The 24,554-nt window shown below is 40.8% G+C and overlaps 2 protein-coding genes across 2 annotated transcripts; both read right to left on the bottom strand.

Annotated features, from left to right (window-relative positions):
• Window positions 1-8,597: 8,597 nt before the first annotated feature.
• LOC134639130 (C-C motif chemokine 2-like) lies at window positions 8,598-11,708 on the bottom strand. Its single transcript, XM_063490201.1, has 4 exons — window positions 11,535-11,708; window positions 10,442-10,565; window positions 10,221-10,335; window positions 8,598-9,001 (listed from the first exon to the last, which is right to left on the bottom strand). Exons 1-4 carry the CDS (start codon window positions 11,596-11,598, stop codon window positions 8,972-8,974), a joined length of 333 nt encoding a protein of 110 aa, XP_063346271.1. The 5' UTR covers window positions 11,599-11,708; the 3' UTR covers window positions 8,598-8,971.
• Window positions 11,709-23,574: 11,866 nt separating this feature from the next.
• Window positions 23,575-24,147, bottom strand: LOC134639518 (C-C motif chemokine 20-like). The gene is made up of 3 exons (XM_063490754.1): window positions 24,087-24,147; window positions 23,829-23,943; window positions 23,575-23,683 (listed from the first exon to the last, which is right to left on the bottom strand). Exons 1-3 carry the CDS (start codon window positions 24,145-24,147, stop codon window positions 23,575-23,577), a joined length of 285 nt encoding a protein of 94 aa, XP_063346824.1.
• Window positions 24,148-24,554: the final 407 nt, after the last annotated feature.

The raw sequence follows: 24,554 nt of genomic DNA, 5'->3' as shown, positions 1-24,554 counted from the left end.
TGCTCAGAGCTCACAGGGGACCGACAGAAATAAACACACAGTAATTAAAACAGAGACGGGCGAGGGAGGCCCAGGGGGTCAGAGGCAAAGAGAGACTTCTTTTTAGAATTAAGCATTTAATTATCTGGGATGTTGTGCATTAAAATACTTGTAGGAGTGACATAACAGAGAAGGAAAGGAAGGAGTGATCCTTGTTTCTCTCATCTGTTTTCTCTCTGCATTCTCTCTCCCGGCTGCCTGTAAATACCTTCAGCATCAGTGACACTGCTCTTCTCTCTGTTTCCAGACTATATGATGTGTACGTATGACATTATCAAACTACTATGGATGTTAAATAACAAAGTGCTCATGTGATCACAAACTCGTGTGGCTCCAGTGTCTTTTTTCCCCTCACACGTCACCTTTGAAGGGATTTTTCTACCCGAGAACTCTCTGGATTTATGGGCAGCATCCAGCTTATGACTCTGTTTACTGCATGCTTATTAAATACCTGCTTCATTTATAAGTGAGGCTCTGTGCTGCCCCAGTGATGGGCATGCTGAGTAAGTGTTCCCATCTTAGTTTTATGCTTTTCCAGTAAAGTTTAAGTGGCTGCAACCAGAGATGTGTCAGGCAGTTGTATTATTATCATTATTATTATTATTATTATTATTACTGAGGGTGCAAGTTGTGCTTTCTGCTTTAATGCTGTGCCAACGCGTTCAGCTGCTTATGATTTATGAGTGGTTAAGTTTTCACAGGACTCCATTCAAACTAAATACAGCTTTACAGCTTCCATAGGACTTTAGCAGTGCCTGGCTGTTACCCTCTTATCAAACCCATAAACTGGGAATCAGTAAGTTTAAGCACCTGTGTAAAAGCAGGTGTTTGGGCATTTTGCTGCTGCGGAGCATTAATGTACAGCAGGTAAAATAAGCATTGAACACATCACCAAATTTCCAAGTAAATCTACAGTGGCTTGCAAAAGTATTCGGCCCCCTTGAACTTTTCCACATTTTGTCACATTACAGCCACAAACATGAATCAATTTTATTGGAATTCCACGTGAAAGACCAATACAAAGTGGTGTACACGTGAGAAGTGGAACGAAAATCATACATGATTCCAAACATTTTTTACAAATAAATAACTGCAAAGTGGGGTGTGCGTAATTATTCAGCCCCCTGAGTCAATACTTTGTAGAACCACCTTTTGCTGCAATTCCAGCTGCCAGTCTTTTAGGGTATGTCTCTACAAGCTTTGCACATCTAGCGACTGAAATTCTTGCCCATTCTTCTTTGCAAAACAGCTCCAGCTCAGATTAGATGGACAGCGTTTGTAAACAGCAGTTTTCAGATCTTGCCACAGATTCTCGATTGGATTTAGACACCAGACAGGTCAGGGATAAAGTTATTGAGAAATTTAAAGCAGGCTTAGGCTACAAAAAGATTTCCCAAGCCTTGAACATCCCACGGAGCACTGTTCAAGCCATCATTCAGAAATGGAAGGAGTATGGCACAACTGTAAACCTACCAAGACAAGGCCGTCCACCTAAACTCGCAGGCCGAACAAGGAGAGCGCTGATCAGAAATGCAGCCATGGTGACTCTGGACGAGCTGCAGAGATCTACAGCTCAGGTGGGGGAATCTGTCCATAGGACAACTATTAGTCGTGCACTGCACAAAGTTGGCCTTTATGGAAGAGTGGCAAGAAGAAAGCCATTGTTAACAGAAAACCATAAGAAGTCCTGTTTGCAGTTTGCCACAAGCCATGTGGGGGACACAGCAAACATGTGGAAGAAGGTGCTCTGGTCAGATGAGACCAAAATGGAACTTTTTGGCCAAAATGCAAAACACTATGTGTGGCAGAAAACTAACACTGCACATCACTCTGAACACACCATCCCCACTGTCAAATATGGTGGTGGCAGCATCATGCTCTGGGGGGGCTTCTCTTCAGCAGGGACAGGGAAGCTGGTCAGAGTTGATGGGAAGATGGATGGAGCCAAATACAGGGCAATCTTGGAAGAAAACCTCTTGGAGTCTGCAAAAGACTTGAGACTGGGGCGGAGGTTCACCTTCCAGCAGGACAACGACCCTAAACATAAAGCCAGGGCAACAATGGAATGGTTTAAAACAAAACATATCCATGTGTTAGAATGGCCCAGTCAAAGTCCAGATCTAAATCCAATCCAGAATCTGTGGCAAGATCTGAAAACTGCTGTTCACAAACGCTGTCCATCTAATCTGACTGAGCTGGAGCTGTTTTGCAAAGAAGAATGGGCAAGGATTTCAGTCTGTAGATGTGCAAAGCTGGTAGAGACACACCCTAAAAGACTGGCAGCTGGAATTGCAGCAAAAGGTGGTTCTACAAAGTATTGACTCAGGGGGCTGAATAATTACGCACACCCCACTTTTCAGTTATTTATTTGTAAAAAATGTTTGGAATCATGTATGATTTTCGTTCCACTTCTCACGTGTACACCACTTTGTGTTGGTCTTTCAAGTGGAATTCCAATAAAATTGATTCATGTTTGTGGCTGTAATGTGACAAAATGTGGGAAAGTTCAAGGGGGCCGAATACTTTTGCAAGCCACTGTATTTCTAAAGGTGCTATTGACCTGAAATTGTCCATAAATTCCCAATGATCCCAAACAGAGCAGCAAATCTACAACAGAATGGGTGAAAAAGAAAAGAATCAAGGTGCTGCATGGGTCCGATCACAGTTCAGACCTCAACCTTTTTGAATACTGTGCATAAACAAATGTCCACAAATCTGAATGAACTGTAGTGATGAATTCCTCCACAATGCTGCGAGAGACTCATAAAGTCACACACAGAAGGCCGAATCATCTTTTGTAGTGTTTTCTTGTGTAGTGGATGTTTTTTGTGTTTTTAGGAGTCTGCACAGAGCTTTGTGAAAAGTTTAATTTCTCCATGATTATAAAACATATAAAACATAAGTCTGTATTTTTTTATTTTTTTTTTATGCTTCTGGCTCATTAAACACCAGTTGAGAGTTGGTGTTCCAGTTACACAGGTTAATGGTCTGCAGATCTGGAGTAGTTTTAATAAATAAATCTTTCCCATTACGCCCTCAATAATATTATCATTCCACGTGTAGCACATTCTGCCACCAGATGGCAATATTGTCTTTTTTGAGCCTTAAACCATGCCTGAGCCACCTGTGCATGAACTAATGTTAAAATGCTGCACACTGAATCAGATTATTTTTCTACTTTTATAAGTTGTCCTCTCTTTAAGGAGCTGTATCTCCACATATGTCTTTCTGTACTGATGTAAAGCTACACAAGTTAAACTTTAACCACTGAGTGGTTGTAGTTAAGAATATACCTGTTTAATCTAACCATACTGCTAAAGCTCATGGAACCAGCCAGATCCATGAGTGGATTTAATATTATTATAAAGTCTTTGAAGCTTTCAAAAAATACTAGAGAAGTTTTGTTTTGCAAAACAATTTTGCATAAAATGTTGTAGAAACAACATTTGAAACAAAGAAATGAGAAAAACAATGACATAAAATTAGAAGATTTCATTGAAGGGTAGTGTCATATATCCTCAAACAGCAACAACACTGATAATTCAGTGTATATAACACTTTTGTTTGGATTGCAGGGGTTTTTGTTTTTTTAATACCTGAAAGGTACTTAGGAGACATTTATATTGGGGCAATTAAGGACAGCTCTTGGTTCAAGAGGTAAAGCTTACAGTGATGTCTGTCAGTCAACAGCTCATCAAAGCCAGGGTGGGTAATTTAACACCAGCTAAGAACTGAGCATTTGTCTGCCATCAGGGAGGTTTGCCAGCTGTGCTGACAGATATGCTAGTGAAAGCCGTGCATCATCATGTGTAACTTAATCTGATGATTCACCTGGTTTCAAAGCACAGAGCATGTTAGACTTCAACATAGACTAAATAGTCAATAACATATAACCCCTGGTGATATAAAATGTCACTCTGCAAAATGAATCGTTCCCCCAGTTTGTTGTGGAAGAACGTCACACATATGCACTAAGCTCTGAGTTCAGCTCCAGCACACAGGTGTGTATTTTCCACAGTCACTGGAGAGAATATTCTATTTATCAGTGCTGTTGTCTTTCAAATGTTTGACCTAACAAAGTAAAAATTATATCCAACAATCCAGAGTCTCAAATTTAAATTAATATGTGTAACATTTTACAGACTCTGTAATGCTACTAAAGCTACACATGTTGTATATGATATGAATGACCACATGCTTTAATTAGCTAGAAACAAATCCTCAAGTGCACTAGGTCATCAATCTGTGCAGTTGTAGAGCAGTAAGATCATGACTCTCCCAAACTGATACCAGGCGTTTCTAATATCCTCTGAAGAGCTACAGTTAGGTCCATATATATTTGGACACTGACAAGTTTAGTTCTTTTACCTGTTTACTGAACCATATTCCAGTTATAGTTATATAATGGACATGGACATAATGTGTAGACTCTCAGGTTTCATTTGAGGGTATCCACACTCAGACTGGATGAAGGGTTTAGGAGTATCGGCTCCTTAGTGTGCACCACCGCTCTTTTGAAAGGGAACAGAAGTCATTGGACAATTGACTCAAAGGCTATTTCATGCACAGGTGTCATTATCAGTTAAACAAATAAAAGGCCTGGAGTTGATTTGAGGTGTGGTGCTTGCCTTTGGCAGATTTTGCTGTGAACAGACAACATGTGTTGAAACAAGCCATCCCAAGCTGTGAAAATAGATTTAAAAAAAAACAGCCCAGAAATTGCTACAATATTAGGAGTGGTAAAATGGTACATCCTGAGAAAGGATGAAAGAAAGCACTGGTGAACTCAGCAACGCAAAAATACCTGAACATCCAAAAAAAATAACAGTGGTGGATGAGCACAGAATCATTTCCATGGTGAAGACAAACCCCTTTACAACAGCCAACCGAGTGAGCAACACTCTTCAGGAGGTCAGCGTACTGATATCCAAGTACGCCTAAAGAGAAGACGGCATGAAAGTAAAGGGTACAGAGGGTTCACTGCAAGGTTAAACCACTCATAAGCCTCAAGAATAGAAATGCTAGACTGGACTTTGCTGAAAAAAGATCTAAAAAAGCCAGCACAGTTGTGGAAAAACATCCTTTGGACAGATGAAACCAAGATTTACCTCTATCAGAATGATGGTGTGGAACAGCTCATGATCCAAAGCAAACCACGTGATCTGTAAAACACAGCAGAGTGATGGTTGGGCGTGCATGGCTCCCACTAGTGTTTATTGATGATGTGACACAGGACAGAAGCAGCTGAATGAACTCTGAGGTGTTCAGAGGCTTAGTCTCTGCACAAATCCAGCTAAATGATTGATTGGGTGGTTTTTCTAATACAGATGGACAATGGCCATCCAAACATACAGCCAAAGCAACCCAGGAGTTTATCAAAGCGAAGAAGTGGAATATTCTTAAATGGACAAGTCAGTCACCTGATCGTGAGCATGCATTTTACTTGTTAAACACTAAACTTCAGACAGAAAGGCCCACAACAAACAGCAACTGGAAGCTGCTGCAGTAAAGTCGTGGTATCACAATAAAAAGCAGGAAACCCAGCATCTCTGTCTCTGTCCAAATACTTATGGACCTAACTGTATTTCTTATCACAATACTGAAAAGTTCCAGTCAAGGGTCCGGTCTCAAAACCTGAAATAACTCACAAAGACAGAAGTTAAATACATTTCCAGTGCTCAAATGCAAAGTTAGAAGTACATGCATCGGTGCACAACATGTTAAAGGTCGTGTCTGCATCAAAAGTGTTTACATTTAAATGCACAGCTTTTTTTTTCCTGGAAATGTGTTTGTTAATATTGGTGCAAGTTTTGCAGGCTAATAACGGCTCAGCTGAAACTGCAAATCAGCTGAAATCGGTCAGGCAGCTTACTTTGGACACAGTGATCAGATATTGCCAATTTGTGTATTTTGCAAGAATCACTTCTTTGTGCTATTAATATTTCTGTGAGCCACTGTTGCAGACACACTGACTGGTGTGTGCTGACACATGGTGAGTGCCTTTTATTTGTGTCACAGTTCCTCTTTAATGGTTTAACCGCAAAGACGTAGATTAGATTCCCCTGAAAAGATGCCTTTTCCTCAGAAAAATAACCGCACTTCCATTTCTTCTTCTCCATTTATTTATTTTTTTGCATATGGGTATGTCCTAACTCAGAGCCACCTGAGCCGTTGTGATATATGTGGCTACATGCCTATACCTAATGTAATGAAGGAAGAGAGGGATTTTCCTTCTTGGGAGTGTCTTTGCACTATAATGACAGTCATGGCACAAGGATCTGTTGGGAAATTTAAATTAAGGAGTTGTAAGAGAAATGTTGGCACATTCACTGTAGATGACAGCCTAGTGTGAAATCTAATGCTTTATATTTCCTGAATGTGTGGTGGAGGATAACAAAGGCCTTCCCACACACCAGATTAAACTTTATCCAGATAAGTAAATTATTAAACGTCTCACTGACACTTCCTTGAAATTTCACTCCAAATTTACCAGCGTGTAAATTCTCATTTTCTAAAGTTACCTCACAGACTGTCTATTACATAAAACCCAAATAATGCCTCATGGTCTTAGTTTGTGGGGGTTTTATGTTACTGTGAAAGGGAAGTTGTGCAAGCTCACAACAAAAGCTGACTCCGCTGAATAAGCAGTTACAAACGTTCTCATGAACTGGACGTTTCCAGCTTTGTTTTCTTTGCTTTTACATAAATAAAATTGAGTTGCTGGAGTTTTGGACTTCTGCGTAACTGTGAAAACAGTGAGACCAAAGTAGTTCCTGTAAAAGCGGCTTTAAAAAACAAAAAAAACCTCATGTAGCCACTGAAACTGTGAGTAAATCAAAGATTATATGAAAATTCTCTGATCATTGTGGTGATGCAGTGGCTGAAAATGTGAAGGTCTCTTGGAATTAGCCAGTTATTGGGTTCAATGAAGATTCCTGGTAATGGAGCCATAATGTCTTTAAACAAGAGTCTGAGGTTTTGCACAGGACACAGCAGTCCACGGAGCTGTCTATGCCAACTTTTGATGTTCACCACGTTCACTAAACCAAATCCTAAACTGACATATAACCATGTAATTATCAGTTTGCTATCTGGCTCTTAACCAGGGTTTCAGGCCTGTGTGACAAAACCGCAGACTGTGAAAGATGTACATATCCTGTGTGGCACCACCATTGTTTTGAGAAGACAAATCTGCACATACACAGTTATGCAGGGTGCAAATACCCAGAGAGACCAACGAGTAACTTTCATATCTGAAATAGGCCATTTTAGCCTGGGACTTGTGGTGGCAGGCTGTGGTTGTGGCCCAGCTGCAGGAGAGGGGTCAAGCAGAGGGCTACGCAGTAACACACTGGTACTGTGAAGTGCGAAGTGCACCCCCGTGCATCATTGCCCAGGATGTACCACACCTATCACCTTATGAAAACTGGGATGGGTTCCAACCTTCCCACAGCTAAATGGATGGTTGGTTAAACCAAACAAGCGCTTTTAAGCACTTTTATCATATTTTCAAGGCAGTTATGATAAAGCATTTCAATTATATGAGTCATCTAAAGAAACTGTGAAGATGTTCAAAGCACTAATTACAGTCCTGTAAAAAATTATTAAAACTAACTTTAATATTCAGCTGCTAACCAGAGTAAATACAAAATGCATATTTTAAAAAATGATTTAATTTATCAAAGGAAAATCTATCCAAACTTACCTGGCCCTGTGTGGGAAAAATAATTGTTCCAGATCAGGAATTAACTGTGACCCAGTTTAATTTCACCAGCCACACCCTGGCCTGATTACTGCCAGACCTGCTGAACCAACAACTCACTAAAATAGAGCCTGTCTGAGGAACTGAAGCAGGCTTAAAGATCTCAAAAAGCATTACATCACAATCTAAAGGTGAGCTGAGAAATAAAGTCACTGACATTTATGAGTCCAGAAAGGTTACAAAGCCATTTCTAAGGTGCCGAGAGCCACTGTCCACAAACAGAAAAAACTGCATCAGGAGTGCATCAACGACTCATCCAGAAGGCAGAGTGAGGACTGCAGATCTCACTTGTCAAAGTTAAGGTCAGCGTTCATGATTCAACAATGAGATCATATTCAGATGCTTTGGTATGACTGTAAGTAGGCTGGTCATGCTAGAAAACTCTCCAGTGTGTCTCAATTACAACAAATTTCTCAATAATATTGGCCAAAGGTTCTCCACAGAGATGTGAAAGAGTCATTCTCAGTCATCCAAACACTTCAGTGCAAAAATAGCATTTCTTTGATGATCTGAAACATGTTAATGTGACAAATATGCAAAGAAATAAAGAAGGGGCAAATATTTTCCACACAGATGTTTGACTCGTGACAATGTAGGTGCTAAAAATCAGGACCAAAACTATGAACATGGGCTCAGCCCCTATTGTACAGCTAAATAAGCCAAGGTCTGAATATATATCTACATTAAGATGAATTATAGCATTTTAGTGAAGGTCATTTACTCATTTTCAGTCTTAACAGAGAGTAGAGTGTCATCAACAAAGAACCACAGGCACGATTTGGATTTTTTGGGGGGAAGCTTTATTTTGATAATATCAACACTCACATAAATCCATATGACCAACAAACTGCTTGTTCCTGAGTTTTAAGTTGCTTAGTGAACCAGACACTAAACAAACAATCACATTTTCAGTTTTTCCATGTACCGATATCACAGACCTTTTACAAAACACACAGAATAAAAAACATAAAGTCCTTCAAAATATTTTGTCTTCCATAAAATTGATAGTTACATAAAAAAAGGCAAGATATTGTTTTAGTAGGCAGAAAAATAGCTGATCATTTTCATATTAAGCTTAAATTCTTAATTTATTCATGTTGTGGTTGATCCCATCTTTCTCCTCGCTGACTTGGAACCACTGCTCTGGCTGAAGGGTCAAAGTTTGATTCACTAGGGTTTCACTCCATTGCAGCGTCTGCCCTGTAGGAATACAAATGTTCAGAAACCCCAAGGTCATTATTTTCACCACGGCTTTAACTTCCTGTTTTGTCAAGCATGGTGCCTAATGACATAGTAACAAGGGACTCTTGTGTAATCCAGTGGAGTGCAAGAACAGCGATTAAGTGATTACAACTTGTGCTTTCTAAGATAAAAACGTACGGGTCACTAGCAAGGAATGAAAGAGAGTGTTTTAAAAAAACAACAACTATCTATCACAAAAGCAACACAGAGGAAGACGGTAAAAATGTGCACCTAGCAAACAGCTGAAGGTGAGAGGTGAGCACAACCACATGACTAGTATCAGGATTAGCGGTTTAACAGTTCATTGACCTCAAAACACTTGAAATTAAATGAGGCTTGAAACATGTGGATGCTTTGGTTAAAGTCTGTGAGGAATTTAACTGATGATGCCACGACAGCATAAAGTCCAAATATATATGATCTAACATTTCTAAATCTCACTATTTAATACGTTGTAGCTTTTTCTGGTGTTTTTATTTGAAGACATTTTATTATTTATTTATTGTATTGCTTAGTAAATATTATATTGTAAAATAAGAACAATTGCATGTGAAAATGTGTACTGGTGTCAATAAACAAATAATAAACATCTGTTTAAGGGTTATATTTTATCCAAAACACCCATCTTTGCCTGACCTCTAACCTCAGTGTCTAAACCTAACATAGTAATGACTACAAAACAGTCTTCAAGCTGAAAGTGACTTATGTTCAGTAATGTAAAAACAATTGAAATCCAGATGTTTCAGGCAGGATTAATTCGTCACAGACAAAGAAAGCAAAAGGAGACGAATTGGAGATAAAGCAGGAGATTAAACTAACATCTTACTGATGTAGAAAGTCCATGTTAGGAGGTTCCGGTGTTTTAATATTAAAAAGACTTTGATTTGATTTAAAATTTGCACCTTTGTGTTTTGCAGTGTTTCCACTTCTTTTAAATTCACTGCTTGGTTTTAACTTTGCCTGAAGATAAGTTTCACACAGCAGGGACTAATATGATGATTTTCTGGGAGTACCTGTTCAGCGCACATAAGCAGTCTTCTTAAAACTGCAGCTTACATTCCTAAAAAGCTGCACTATTCCTTCAAATCAAGTGTATTTCTCTTAAGTAGGGTCACCATCACGTTTAAAAACATCTAAAGAGTTTATCTTGCTGAGAAGCAGAGTAGAGTGAACGTACCTTGTAGTTTTGTTTCTTGCAGATTTTCCTCAGCTGATCCACGTGGCTTTTCAGATCTTCGACCCACTTTTCATTAACGGGGGCGCACATTGTCCGGCCACCTCTGGACAGAAAACTGCAAGAACACAAATTACTCAAGTCAAAATGAGCCTGTGATAGCAGCATGTCTCTATATCCTGATCCCTTACATACATAATCCACTGCACCTCATCAGAACTTACATTGTGGCATCAATAGCGCAGCCTTGTCCCTGGACCTGATGGCGGTAGTTTGCGACCATATTTTTCATGATAGGTTTTGTTGCCACCTTCAAGCAGCAGTCAACGGGCACCTGTGCCAGCGTCACTGAAACACAAAGAAGACCGTGTCAGCAAAAGGTGACGCTCCAAAACGAAACTGCACATTGAAACCACGAGCACATGCTCTGTCTCTGAGGTCATGTTTGTGTGTGAAGGACAAGGTGACGTAGGTTAGGTCCAGCTGAGCTGTGAGGTTTTACAGGAAAACAATACAGCTGTTATAGTTTTTTAAGTGTCAGGTTACATATCAGGTTCTGATATTTGCCTCTTTTCATTCATAGTTTTTAAGATTTTTCTTTTTAGTTGCATCATTTTGGCTTAAATGCCCATTTTTCTTGATATTACTACTTTTATATATTTAAAGAACATATTTCCAGGAAAGTTTTGTTCAGCGCTACGTGGTATTGCGTGCAACTTATTAGTACTTATTAGGATGCAGTCCCCAGAGTGACAAACACGCCCAAGGGCATGGCACGTTTGTCACTGGACAGGGATTTTCCACAGTTCAACTTTGGCTTTCATCTACAACAAGGAATGCAACAAGGTGAGGGGAATGCCACCGCCACACCTTTGCCATTGCACTGATAAGCAATGCTTATCAGCATATTTATAGTTAATTTTCACATTTACTTAATATTCTGCTGATCATCTTACTATATTTTTACTGGATGTCACCCTCATCTCTACATCCTGCAAGAGACTTGTTGTCCTCTTTTGATCAGCTCTCAAAAATTACTCTTTAATGATTCAATAGCAAATCTTCCAGGAATGTCTGCAAACATATTTGGAATCAGAAAAAGCAAAACTCAACTCTACAGAACCACAGATGTATATTTAGGATTACTGCTTTCTCTATTAGTCATTTGAAGTGATTATTTTTTAAAGATACATTGCATCCCTTTAAGCCTACAGACATGTTTTTGCAGTGATTCATTTCATATTTCTGCCTAAGTTGAAAATGCCTGAATAGAAAATAAAAAAATTTGGCAATGGAGGATGCCTGAGAGAAACTCACCTGTGCAGTAACAAGCGATGAAAAAGATGGAGAGGAAGAGTCTGCCGTCACCCCTTGGAGCCATGTCTGGTCTTGCAGGAAGAGTTGCCTTTTGGTTTCTCTGGAGACAGATGGGCTGATGCAGAGCCTGTTCTTCCTTTCAACACCTACTGTGGCAAATGAAGTGAGGGGACTGCTGCTGCAGCACTCCTTATATAGGATGCAAACGGCCTGTTCAAACTTTCACTTTTCATCATCCCACTTTGTTCTTCCCGTTTCTACTTCTCCTAAACCCTTCCCTCTCAACCAAAGAAAAATCCCCTCTTTTATTTAGCTTTAACAGCTGTTTCTTGGCATGCACTGCCTGTTGACGATAACAAGATGAAATTAATCAGACATAACCATAAACACACATTTGATCAAACCCCAGGAGTTTGTAGCATCCATCCATTTTCTTCCACTTATCCAATTCAGGTCTGCGCAGGTGGAGAAGTCTATCCAAGCCTCTTATAAGGTGAGAGGTAGTGTACACCCTGGACTAGTCGCTGGTTTATCACAGGATTAAGGAGACAAACAGCCACTCACACCTACTAGTTTACCTAACCAGTGCATGTGTTTGGACTGTGGGGGGTAGCTGGAGTGGCAGGAGAGAAACCATGCAAACACAAACGTGTGACTCTTGCACTGACTTTAAAAATAGATTAAAAAAAACAAACAAACAAAAAACTGTAGTCTGCTTTTGGGAGCCCCACAGGACCACATTGGAATGTATTCTCAGTCACTGTGTCCACTGATATTTCCCATATTGTTTAACAGCTTCTATGGAGATATTAAAGTAACAAGAACAAATATAGTACAGTTAAATGCTTCGGTCATATAGATTAGAAACAACTAAAGGATTTTATGGATGAAAAATTAGGCATTTGACTTGTATCGCTGTGTGCTGAATCTAGTGGACTTGGGCTCAGTCCTTTGCAAAATTCCGTACAGCTAAATAAGGCATAGCTTAAAGCAAACCTATGAAGCACAGGGTGTGTACACAAGTGAAACAAAAGCTCAACTTTAAACACATTTGTTTCCCAAAGCACACTGCCTGTACATTAAAACTAGTGGGACATCAATCCTCTGGTTAGGGAGACTCGTGCATCCTCTTGGCCTCCCAGAGGTCACCAGTCTGTCACACTTACGCTACAGCACCTCACATGAATGTGTCACAAACTGATTTCCTGATGATGTTTCCAAAATCCTAACTATCTCTGAGAAATTGTGGGTTTTTGTGCAACAATCATTTTTTGAATTATGTATGGAAATGTTCCTTTGTTGAACAGAAGAGAAATGGAAAGAGGGTCGTTGGGGTACTTAGTGGGACTGGATTGTGAAGAACATACACTGCCTGTCATCCCGAGTGTTGTTCCAAGCATCTTTAAAAACGGCCTTAAAAAGACTCTTTTTCAAATGTTGTCTGACTTTTAATTCAGTTCTATCTATTTTAGTGCCAGTTGCTTTGAAATTCATATGAGTTGTTTGCACTAAACTAAAAACCACCATTACTTCATGCGGATACCCCTTTGGCGCCAGCTGCGGTCTCAAGGCTGGAGCTGAACAACAACACCCTGATGACAGACTGTGCTTAGACTGTTCTTCCCATTCTATGCAAGGCCACCTGGGTTGGCTGGAAGACTGTTTACTTAGCCTGGCAGAGCGAAGGACACTGTCTCAGCTGAACTCTGGACACACACAGACATATATATACACATGCAGATATACGCTCCCCCCTCCAAACGCCTTCGACGCTTATTCCCTTCCGATGCTGACGGTGGGTCAAGGAGACCAGCGCATAGGCTGCAGGCCCGGATGCACTGTCTACATTGGCTGTCTCTCACCCTTTACCCATCCCTGTTGCTTGTCATGTGTTTCTTTGGTGTATTAAGAGTTTTTTCATGTGCTATGTGCAGAGGTGTTTTTTTCTGTTCTCAAACTGATCTCCCTGTTTGAGCTCAGTCTGGGGGAAGTTTTTTTTTTTTCTCCTTATCTTTCCTCATGTGGTGCATTTTCCATTGTTATACCTCTCTGACCTGTCTTCCCCATGTGATGTTTTTGTGTAATGTATGTATGGTCGGAGGGTAAGATGGCGCCGCCATTGCGTGCAATACGTCGGCAGCCTTAACATGAAATTTCCCCTTGTGGGACTAATAAAGGTATATCAAATCAAATCAAATCAAATCAGTTCACAGCATCATAGCGTCCCACAGTGGCTGCAGATTTGTCGGCTGCACATTCATGACAATAATCTCCATCCCAAAGGTGCTCCAGTGGATTGAAATCTGTTGACTGTGGAGTAGAGTGAATTTACCGTCAGGTTGACATAGAGCAATGCACATTTCTGTTGTCTCACAGCAAGAAGGGCTTTGGTTTAAATCCCATCTGGGGCATCTCTGTGTGGAGTTTGCATGCTCTCCCCATTTCTGTGAAGCTACTCTGGCTTCCTCCTGCAGTCCAAAAACATGCCTGAGTTTAGATTAACTGGTAGCCTCAAACTGAGCTGATATGTGTGAAACTGATGCATGGATGTTTTTTGTTATTTTAAATAAACATGCATGCCCTCATTCTCCAATAATTTGACCTTCAGCATAGCTTAGCTGGAATAAAGAAAACAAACAACTTTGAGATAAGAAGCAGTGCTCTTAGCAGAGAGCTCTTTAGCCTCCTATAACACAGTTTTCTTCAAACTTGAGGTGAAGTACCCTCAGGGTCTATTTTACTTTTCAGCTGTAGACTTGTCTGACCAGAAACAATCAAATCAGGACCTGCGATAAGAATAAAGATTCCCATTATTACAACACTCTGTTGTAAACTTCCTCGTTGATCTGTTCCTACGTAAATGACACCTCCATGGAACAGCTGTACTTCCAATGAAACAGATACCGCTGCAGCTGAATGTGGTGTCTGTAAAGAGCAGCTTTCTCTTCCCCCCCTTATAGTATTGAGGAACTTAGAACAATTGTGACAGACTGGTGACCTCTTACTTTTGAACAACTTGTTGAAGAAAATAAGAAGTTGCTTGCACGGCCGTCTTAATGCATTAACAGGAGTAAACACTGATTCTCACGTGTCATTGCAGTGAGTTTCAGTTTCTTGTAACCTGCTGGGTGGAAGTTTGCCTTATCGGGCGATTGCAGTGTTTGGACTTTCCCTGCTGAAGCACTTACAGGAACATTTTTTAAAAGTTAATACGCCTGAATTATAGCCTCTGGCAGGATTCCATTAAGTAGTCCATGTGAAAGGACTGTGTTGGAAAAAGTCTCTCATTATATATCTGCGTCCTGCATGAACAAGAAAGGACATGTTTTACCTTTTGCAATGTGTCTTTGAAGACATGCTTACGAGAATAGTTTATCTACGGTTACTGATGCAGGTAGGCATAAAGATTAGAGTTAAACAAGGCCAGAGGTCATCCATACTCATTTCAGAAAACTTTCACCTTTTACCTTTACCCACTTTTTCACACAAGTGGTTAATACCACACTGATGTCTTCTTTTTTTTTTTTTTGCAGTGTGGAATTGAAAACGTGCAAGCCATGGGCTGAAAATAAAGTGCTGCAGATGTCACTGAAATCCCACGCTTTTGCACTTTCATATGGAGCATTCTCAAGAAGTCCAGAATAAATGGGGCCCAAAGATTTTATTTTATTTTAGAGATGTGGAGGTTACAGCTGTCATTTCAAGACAAACTGCTACGACTGCTGTAATGAAATCGAGAATCGGTTTTAGTAACAAGGAAGAACTTTTTTTAGCACATAAACAGTGTCATGATGCATGAAACCATGGTGCAGAAAGCTGCATCTGGTCAGACAGAAAAACACAAACCTGGAAGAGTGGATTTGCACAAAATGAAATGTCTGGCAATGGACGGATGCGAGGTCATCGATGGCTGAACGCTCGTGCAATACAGAGGATGTCTGTTCTATCGCAAGACGGTGGATCAGTTGCTTTCAATAACTCACTTACACAAGGGGTTTAGCAGCCGTGGCAACAACAACTGTAATCTCCACATTTCAACTTTTGCCTTCAATCTCAAAATGATCAACAGTTTTTTTCTTAATGTGGCCCTAATACTCCTTAATAGGACTGCATCAGGAAGTGCATCTGGATTTTTAAACCATCAGTTATGCACATCCATCCACTGCGGTGCTCCTTGCAAATAAGGAGAAGCTGAAAGAAGCTTTTTAGCAGCATCCTCCAGAGAGCAGTCAGCCCTCACAAACAGCTGATTGTTGCACTCACATGTCCGCATCAGATGTCTGGTTACTGTTTGGTAACAGATTCCATGACAGGAACATGTCCTGTTGATCGATCCTGTAACTAACTAGGCTTGCTAATACTAGCTGATAACTGAGCTAATAACTCCACCCTCTCATCCCAATATGGTCAAATCTGGTTTCAAATACCACGATGGTGATGGGCATCCTCAAAATGTTAGTGCACAAAATATTGAGGTGGTTTTCAGTTCAATTCAGTTCAGTTTTGTTTATGTAGTGCCAAATCACAGTAACATTCACCTCAAGGCACTTTATATTGTAGGTCAAGGTCAAGGTCAAATTTATTTATATAGCACATTTCAAACAGCCAATGCTGCACAAAGTGCTTAACAATATAAAAATGGCATTAAAAAGCAACAATGTAATACAATAATAACAATAAAAAACAATAATAGGACAATAAAAGAATTAAAACAATAACTAAAACTGATTCAAATAAGACCAAAATGCTTGGATCATAGTGTGTTAAAAGCCAGGGCATAAAAATGTGTCTTTAGTAAAGATTTAAATTGCTCAAGTGTTTGTGCAGATCTAATATTTAAGGGGAGACTATTCCAGAGTCTGGGACCTGCCACAGAGAAGGATCTATCACCACGGGATTTGAGATAAGTCCGTGGGATGGACAGCATTAATTTTGAGCTAGACCTCATGGTCTTTCCTGGAGCATAGGCAGAGAGGAGCTCAGACAGGTAAGGAGGGGCTCGGGCATTAAGTGACTTAAAAACAAAAAGTAAAACTTTAAATTGGATCCTGTAGGAGACAGGAAGCCAGTGTAAAGAAGCTAAAACTGGGGTTATATGCTCTCTCCGTTTGGTACCAGTTAGCAGGCGAGCAGCTGCATTTTGAACCATCTGAAGACGATGGATGGTGGCCTGATCTAGACCATAATACAATGAATTGCAGTAGTCTAATCTGCAAGTAAGGAAAAGGTGAATAACACACTCAAAGACGTTAGCCGGGAGGTATGGCTTTACCTTGGCTAGCTGTCTTAGCTGAAAAAAGCAGGACTGAACTACTGCACTCACCTGCTTATTCAATTTAAAAGAACCATCAATGTAGACACCGAGGTTTTTTACATGTGTTTTACAATACGAGGAAAGGGCGCCCAGAGTGCTGTCGATATGATTAAAGTTGCCAAAAATGACAACCTCAATTTTATTTTCATTTAGCTTTAAAAAATTTAATGACAACCACTGTTTGACATCGTCAAGGCAGCGTAATAAGAGCTGGGGATGGTCTGACCCTGCTTTTAAAGGTAGATAAATCTGCAAATCATCAGCAAAACAGTGAAATGAAATGCTGTACCGCGAGAAGATGGAGCCCAATGGCAACAAATAGAGTGCGAACAGGGCAGGACCCAAAATAGAGCCTTGAGGTACACCGTATTTAAGAGGGGCTGTTTTGGAGTTGTGGGGGCCCATATTGACATGAAAAGACCTTTCTGACAAATAGGACCGAAACCACTGTAGGGCAGATCCTTTTAGGCCAGCATGAAATTCTAGCCGTGATAACAGGATGTCATGGTCGACCGTGTCAAAAGCTGCTGACAAGTCCAACAATAAAAGGGCAGCAGGGCTGCCAGCGTTCAGAGTTAAAAGAATATCATTAAAAATCCTTAAAAGTGCCGTCTCAGTGCTATGTAGTGATTTAAAACCAGATTGAAATTTTTCAGAAATCATATTAAAATCAAGGTGGGCCTGCAACTGTAGGTAGACCACTTTCTCCAAGACTTTAGATAGAAATGGAAGCTTTGAGATTGGCCTGTAGTTGGACAGAACAGTTGGGTCCAGGTTTTGTTTTTTAAGAAGAGGCTGAACTATAGCTTGTTTAAAGCATGATGGGACGCAGCCTGTAGCAAGGGACATATTAATTAATCTCAGGATAAAAGGCCCAACAGTATTAAAAGTGCTTTTAAGCAAGCTTGGAGGGAGACAATCAGAAGGGCAGTGTGATGATCTTAGGTTACTAACTACCGCAGTCAAGTCATTAAGGGAGACGGGATCAAACTGCTCTAAGACAGCTGAGCACACAGGAAAAAGACTCGGATCTGAAGCAGCAGACGACAAGACAAGAGTCCTAATCGATAGAATCTTGTCATTAAAAAATGCTAAAAAATCATCGCACATACTTGGTGAAGAAATGACTCCAGCATTATCACGTGAACTAAGAAAGCGGTTAAGGACATTAAAAAGTACCTGAGGCCTGTGACTGTTTACTGACACTAAATTTGAGACAAACTTTGTCTTTGCAGTTTTTACAGCTTCTTGGTAAGCAGAAAGACGAATCCTTAAAATCTGTAGGGAAACGTGCAATCTGTCCTTTTTCCATCTCCTTTCGGCGCGTCTGTAGTCACGTCTGAGGGAGCGCGTATGTTCGTTCAACCATGGCTCTGATAAATGTTTAGCGCGCACAGTCCTGAGCGGAGCAATAGAGTCCAAGATATCAGTGCAGGTAGAATGAAGAATGTCAGAAAGGTCCTCAACACTTTTACAGTTGGAGTTAATTATTCCAGAATCCATAAAGGCAGCAGAAAAAGCGGGCGCTGTTAGAGCGTTAAGCGCTCGCTTTTTGCGCGCTGGAGCGTACGGCTTATCTACCGAGCAGCGCAGCGTTAGAGTGAACAACACAGGAAGATGATCGGAGATGCGCAACTCGGATATTTCCGTGATGCACACATCCAGCCCATGGGAGAGCACCAAGTCCAGTGTGTGACCTCTTTCATGCGTGGGACCGGTAACCCACTGGGTCAAGTTAAAAGAGTCAATAATATTTAAAAAGTCCTTGACCAAAGGTTTAGAGTCACAGCAGACATGGATGTTAAAATCACCAAGGATTAAAAAACTGTCGAAATTAAGAACAATTCCAGCCATAAAACCTGAAAACTCTTTGATAAAATCCTTATTAAACTTGGGAGGACGGTATATGAGGGCACACAGCAAAGGCGCAGCAGAGTTTAGGTGTAGCTCAAACAGCTGGAGTTCAAAACTAGAAAATGAGTCGTGCTGTAATGTTTGATGGCAATGAAATCGAGCGTTGAACACGGTGGCTAAGCCTCCCCCCCCTACCAGAGGGCCGAGGGAGACTGAAGAATGAGAAATTAGGAGGAACCAGTTCCGAAAAAGCTACAGACTCACCGGGTTGAATGTTTCTGTCAGAAACAGAAAGTCCAACTGTTGTGACTTTAGGAAGTAATTTAATACAAACGTCTTGTTTGCTAATGATCTTACATTTAGTAAAGCCATTTGGAGAGCGTAGATCCTAACATCAGATATTCCAGCTCGGTTAAGTGTGCGAAGATTTCTGTGGTCCACACCGCATCCACGGGTCCGAGGTCGCTTAGGGAAATAGAAAGCTGAGAACGGGGGATCAAGTGTCGTGGGAGCTCCAGGGACAACAGGCAGGATCCATCTAAAGATGCACTCTGCTGGTCCAGTAGTTCCACGAGAAGCACGGAGAAGAGCTCGGACTTTGATGAGTGTACCTGCCCGCTTTCCTCGTTTCCTTGGGCGCTTCTTCCAGGAAGTGGTGTAGGAGTGTTGGCACAGATAAACCGGAATATAGGGCTCAAAAAGTGGTGGAGGAGGCCCATAATCATCTCCTGTCTCCGTTTGTTTAAGAGCCAGGTCATACGATGCTTTGATTTCTAAGAGTAACTGGCGATTGTACACACGCAGAGCGAGGGCATTTTGGGATAAAATAGAAAAGGATAAGGCTAGCGAAAGCCAAAGCAAAGCTAGCAGAGTTGACTGACCTGTCGCCGTGCATACTGCTGGCGCCATCTTTCCAACTCAGGTGGAAAGATGGTAATAATAATAATGGATTGCATTTATATAGCGCTTTTCGGGGCCCTCAAAGCACTTTACAATTCCACTATTCATTCACACACTGGTGGAGGGAAGCCACAGCTGCCCTGGGGCAGACTGACAGAAGCGAGGCTGCCATATCGCACCATCAGCCCTTCTGGCCAACACCAGTAGGTGAAGTGTCTTGCCCAAGGACACAACAACCGAGACTGTCCGAGCCGGGGCTCGAACCAGCAACCTTCCAATTACAAGACGAACTGCCAACTCTTGAGCCACGATCGCCCCAACAATAATGCAAATTAATTTTGTTGCAACATTTTTTATATACGGTCTGTGATTACCAGTCTGTGTCCAAGTTGTAGTTAAACCTGGGAATTTTCTAGCTCCTGATAAACCAGATATGGCTTTTGTAGATATGGAAGTGATGGCAAAACAACAAAACATGAAAACTTAGATTGTATCTGAAAATGAAAATCTGATGGAAGAAACCAAGTTGAAATGCAAACAAACCTGAAAGATAAACAATCCTAAAGCATGCTGAAGTACTGAGTCAGAGCTCTCTGGGATTTTGCGACTTAAACCGACCGTCTTTACAAATCACACTTACGGTAAAGTTTGGAGAAAGTCTCAGATTGGACTGTTTGGGGTTTTTTTTAGTTACCGATAAGACAAGAGTGAAAGTCAACAGAAATCTGAAGCATTTAGTTTTGCTATGAAAGGACATCTGTAGCAGATCTGACCAGAGTAAGTGCTCCCCCCCCCCCCCCCAGTAGCGTGTTTCCTTTTTGGGTGGTCTGTAGTTATACAGATCATGTATCTTGTGGGAAACTCAAAATAAATGCTGTGAACCGCTAATCTTTGACTCCCAGGACAGTTTTAAAGTGAGCACAGAGATTCTGTTACGAGCAGGTCAAATGGTCAAAATGAGCTGGAAGGACTTCCTGTTTTCAGACCCTCTGAATCCCAGCCTGGATTCTCATAAATGTTCGGCATGCTTACCGCCAGTCATTCGTCACTTACACTTACAGCAGTCGAGTCTTTAGGCCAGCTCCAGTTTCCATTTGAATGTTTCATAAATTGTCAGGCACAGCTTCCTGGAAGTGGCGTTATCAAACATTTTCATTTAAATAAACAGCTGTTATTTGATCATTTATTGCCACATGAATAAACACAACGATAATAAACCCCAAATGCCTGAAAAACTACACAGAAACAGCAAAATCAATATAATGGTAACTGTAACCAAAAAGGAAAGGAGAAGCATGTAAAAAAGAGAAAAATAACCTTTTCCAGTTATTATTTGACTCACACAACAACGTCGATTCTTCTTGGTAAACATTTTAAGGTGCGTGGTAAGTCGATTTAAATATCTCGAATGAGATACCTCGCTAAATGCTAAAGGGGTAAAATTCTAGACATCTGACATGCTTTTCCCAGAGCTGTACATTGATGCATGAGGAAATCACAAATGTAAGCAACAATTAACCACGTTTTACTGTTATATATGTTGTTAGGATGCCTGGGTCGTTGACCCAGGGTTTTTGAGTTTATTATATTATTTATCATTTCTAGTCTTTGGTTTCTTTGTTAGAGTTATGTCTTATGGTTTATGTCTCTGTGTTCTCTAGTTGCTGTCTCCCTGTGTCCAGTCAGTCTGTGTCTGTAGTTCAGTCTGTGTTATGTTTCCTGTTTTATTTTGAAGGTCCATGTCTGATGTTAATGTGTCTGGTTTTGCTTCCCCTGTTTCGTTAGGCCTGATTTGCCCCAGCTGTGTTTCCCTCCTGTTGCCCATTCCCTGATTGCTCCCTCTATGTATTTAGGCCCTGTGTTTCAGTTTTGTCTTTGTTGCAATCTACCCTTATCTAGCTGTGTGTTTCATCTGCGTAAGCGTATTTTGTATTCCTTGTTTTGTTACCCTTTTGAGTTCAGCATTAAAGCTGTTTTAAGTTACTTTCTGTCTCCGGAGTCTGCACTTTGGGTCCTTTTCCTGCCAACACACAGCCATCACCTAACATATGTGAACCAAGTTACTACAGTATGTATGCAGCGCAGACTGTTTTCCAGCGGCGAGCATCATGAGAGTTGGAGGCACACTTAGTTAAAGACGTGTACGCACAAGCAAAACAGCAACAAGAAGGGTAAACACCGGTAACCACCGCTAACCTCTCACACATCATCAACATCACATTTAGAAAATGATGACAAGTGTAGCTCGAGCTGACATTTAGATGTTTATCTTAATGTCACCTCTTATTCTGACCCTCTTACTTCCCTTATCTGTCACACTGTGCACGCTGTTACCATGGTAGCTGCTTATATTAAAGTTGTAAAGATTTGAAATAATGAGATTAGTGTCCTGATGCATGCTCAATCATCCAGGTAAGGAAATCCCGAACAGTAGATTCTGTTCATCCCGACGTCCAGATGAACAGAATCTACTTTTTGGGAAAGAGGTTAGGTCATATGCAAATACTCCAAAAGTCCAAAACACTCAATTTTAGATGGTTATTCTACTCTTAGCTACAGCTGTGGCTGTAAGCACAGAAGCCTCAGCAGCTTGCTATTCTGACCTTCTGTTTGCAAGGACAAGCCAATCAGAAGACAGTTAGCTTAAAGGAAGGGTTGCCTTAAACAGACGTGTTTCTGCTGCAAGACCCAGTATATGAGAAGTTTGTTTTGATCATAATCATGTAAACTCAGTCTAGTATAAAAAATATGATCCTGGAAATGAGGAGAATTGGTCCACTTTAACAGTTCTTCAGTGTGTGTGTTCATAGTTCTCCTGGCACTTGTAGAGACAACATCAGTTCCACATATCAGCAGGTAACATCTGTGTGGCTGCTGGATAACACATCGCGCTCACAGAGGTGCAGAGTGAGATACCGCTAAATACACCCTGATAAGGAACTCATGTTCACTCCACCATCACACGTCTTTTAACTGAGCAGATATGGCTCAGTTTGTTTTCATTCACTCTCAGCTATCGTGTTATTCTGTTTTATTGTTTGGGCTTTTTAATTCTTTGAATTTTACTTCAGCATTGCTGTAGCTCAGGAGGAAGAGCAGGTCATATACTAATTGGAAGGAATTGGAATTGCATGCCAAATATCCTTTGGCAAGATACAGAATCCCACGTTGCTCTCTGGTGTGTGAATGAAATGTGTGTGTGTGTGTGTGTGTGTGTGTGTGTGTGTGTGTGTGTGTGTGTGTGTGTGTGTGTGTGTGTGTGTGTGTGTAATTAGAAAACGTAACAACTTTTGTTTTTCTTTTCTTGAATGATTTGTTAGAGAAACAGACGATTTAGTCATAAAGAAAAAGACAGCAACTAGAATTTACAAAACAATGTCCAAGTTTATTTTGGGATAACTCTCTGCAATACGTTTGATATATACAAGCCATGTCGTCAGATTTTGTACAAGCTCTTGCAAAAACAGAAATGCGAGTGTTTTCATTCACAGACACTTTGACAGAAACAGGATTGTAACACTGCTGTCAGTTCCAGGGCAAGTTCAGGCAAATCTTTCTATTTCTATGGATCATTCATAACAAAAAGGAAGAAAGAAAAAAGGGACGTCCACAGCTGCTCTGTCTCAGAGTTTGAGTTTCACCACAGTTTCACCGCAGTCACCACAAAAAAAAGAAGAAACACATATGTAGATATATACTGAGCCAATGGCTGAGGCATGGCAGCTTATACAAGACAACATTATAAATAAGATGAAATGATGATTTCTCCGTAATCGCTCTAACAGGTTTTAATCTTCTACAGTGCAACATTGCCATCACAGACTATGAGATCTGGTTGTCTCCATCCATCCTTTCCCAGAGTTTGTTCATCTAAGAAAAAGCAGAAGATTCATTGATTAGCCGGTGCACAGGGAATACATTTTTAAAAATCACATGTGATGGAGTGAGGAAATCGCTTCGTTCTCACCTCATTTACTGTTGTGCTTGCTTTTTCTTGTTCACGATATTGATGAGATTTCTCACCCATGGTTTCTGGCTGGGGTGGATGACACACAGAGTTCTGCCATGGTTGGTAATGAACCTGAAAAAGCAGATAAGATTGTAAAGTGAGATGAGGCAAATACAGGTAAACCAGGCACTGTGGGTCTTTAGGAAAGCATCCCTACACAAATACACTCACTACTTAATACATATGCATGAATGTTGTACACGTGTTTGACACTTACACAGTAGCGCTTATTTCACAGCCTTTCCCAGCTTCCTGAATGATGTAGTCCACGATGTTTTTGGAGGGCAAACGCTTGTCGATAGCCTGCAGACAGCAGTCCACTGCGATCTCACCTGCAGGGAGACATTACAAGAGAAGACTTGTAAGGACACGTGGAACACCAATGTCAGTTTAACAGGCAGAAGGGTTTTATACATGTGATAGTTTAAATCTGAGAGATGTCATGCAGTCTGCACCTGTTTTCTCTCCGTCTTACCTGATGCAAAGCTAAAGCAGAGGACACCCAGCAAGAGCAGAGCTGCAACTCGGGAAGCCATGTCTCTGATTCTTCGTAGGTTTGCTGCGGCTTGGCTGCTTGAGCGAGTTTTTTCAGGAGAGCAGAGGAGGCGATGGTGTGAGGAGGAGAGCTACAGGTGCATTTATACAGGTGAGCAGGCGAAACTGAAAGTGTTCTCTGGGCTCATTGACTGGAAATGGGTGAAAGTTGGCACAACAACAAGGAAATGTTGGCACGTGGCAGGACAATTACAGCTTAACTCCTCCTGACTTTTGGTTTTCTTGCCAAAGAAACTTAACGAGTATTTTTTTTGCCCACATGCTTTCCTGACACCAAGCAGGAGTCAGCAGTTTTTTTTTTCATTTATGTTTTGTGCAAACATTACAAAAAAGGAAAGATTTTGCAATCAAATAAATTGGGTTCTTCTCATTTTGGGGAAAATAAAAG

The sequence above is a fragment of the Pelmatolapia mariae genome, linkage group LG12, assembly GCF_036321145.2.
Source record: "Pelmatolapia mariae isolate MD_Pm_ZW linkage group LG12, Pm_UMD_F_2, whole genome shotgun sequence".
Classification (NCBI taxonomy): Eukaryota; Metazoa; Chordata; class Actinopteri; order Cichliformes; family Cichlidae; genus Pelmatolapia; species Pelmatolapia mariae.
Note: the sequence above shows the minus strand (reverse complement) of the source record. Positions and strands in the feature narration are given on the sequence as shown.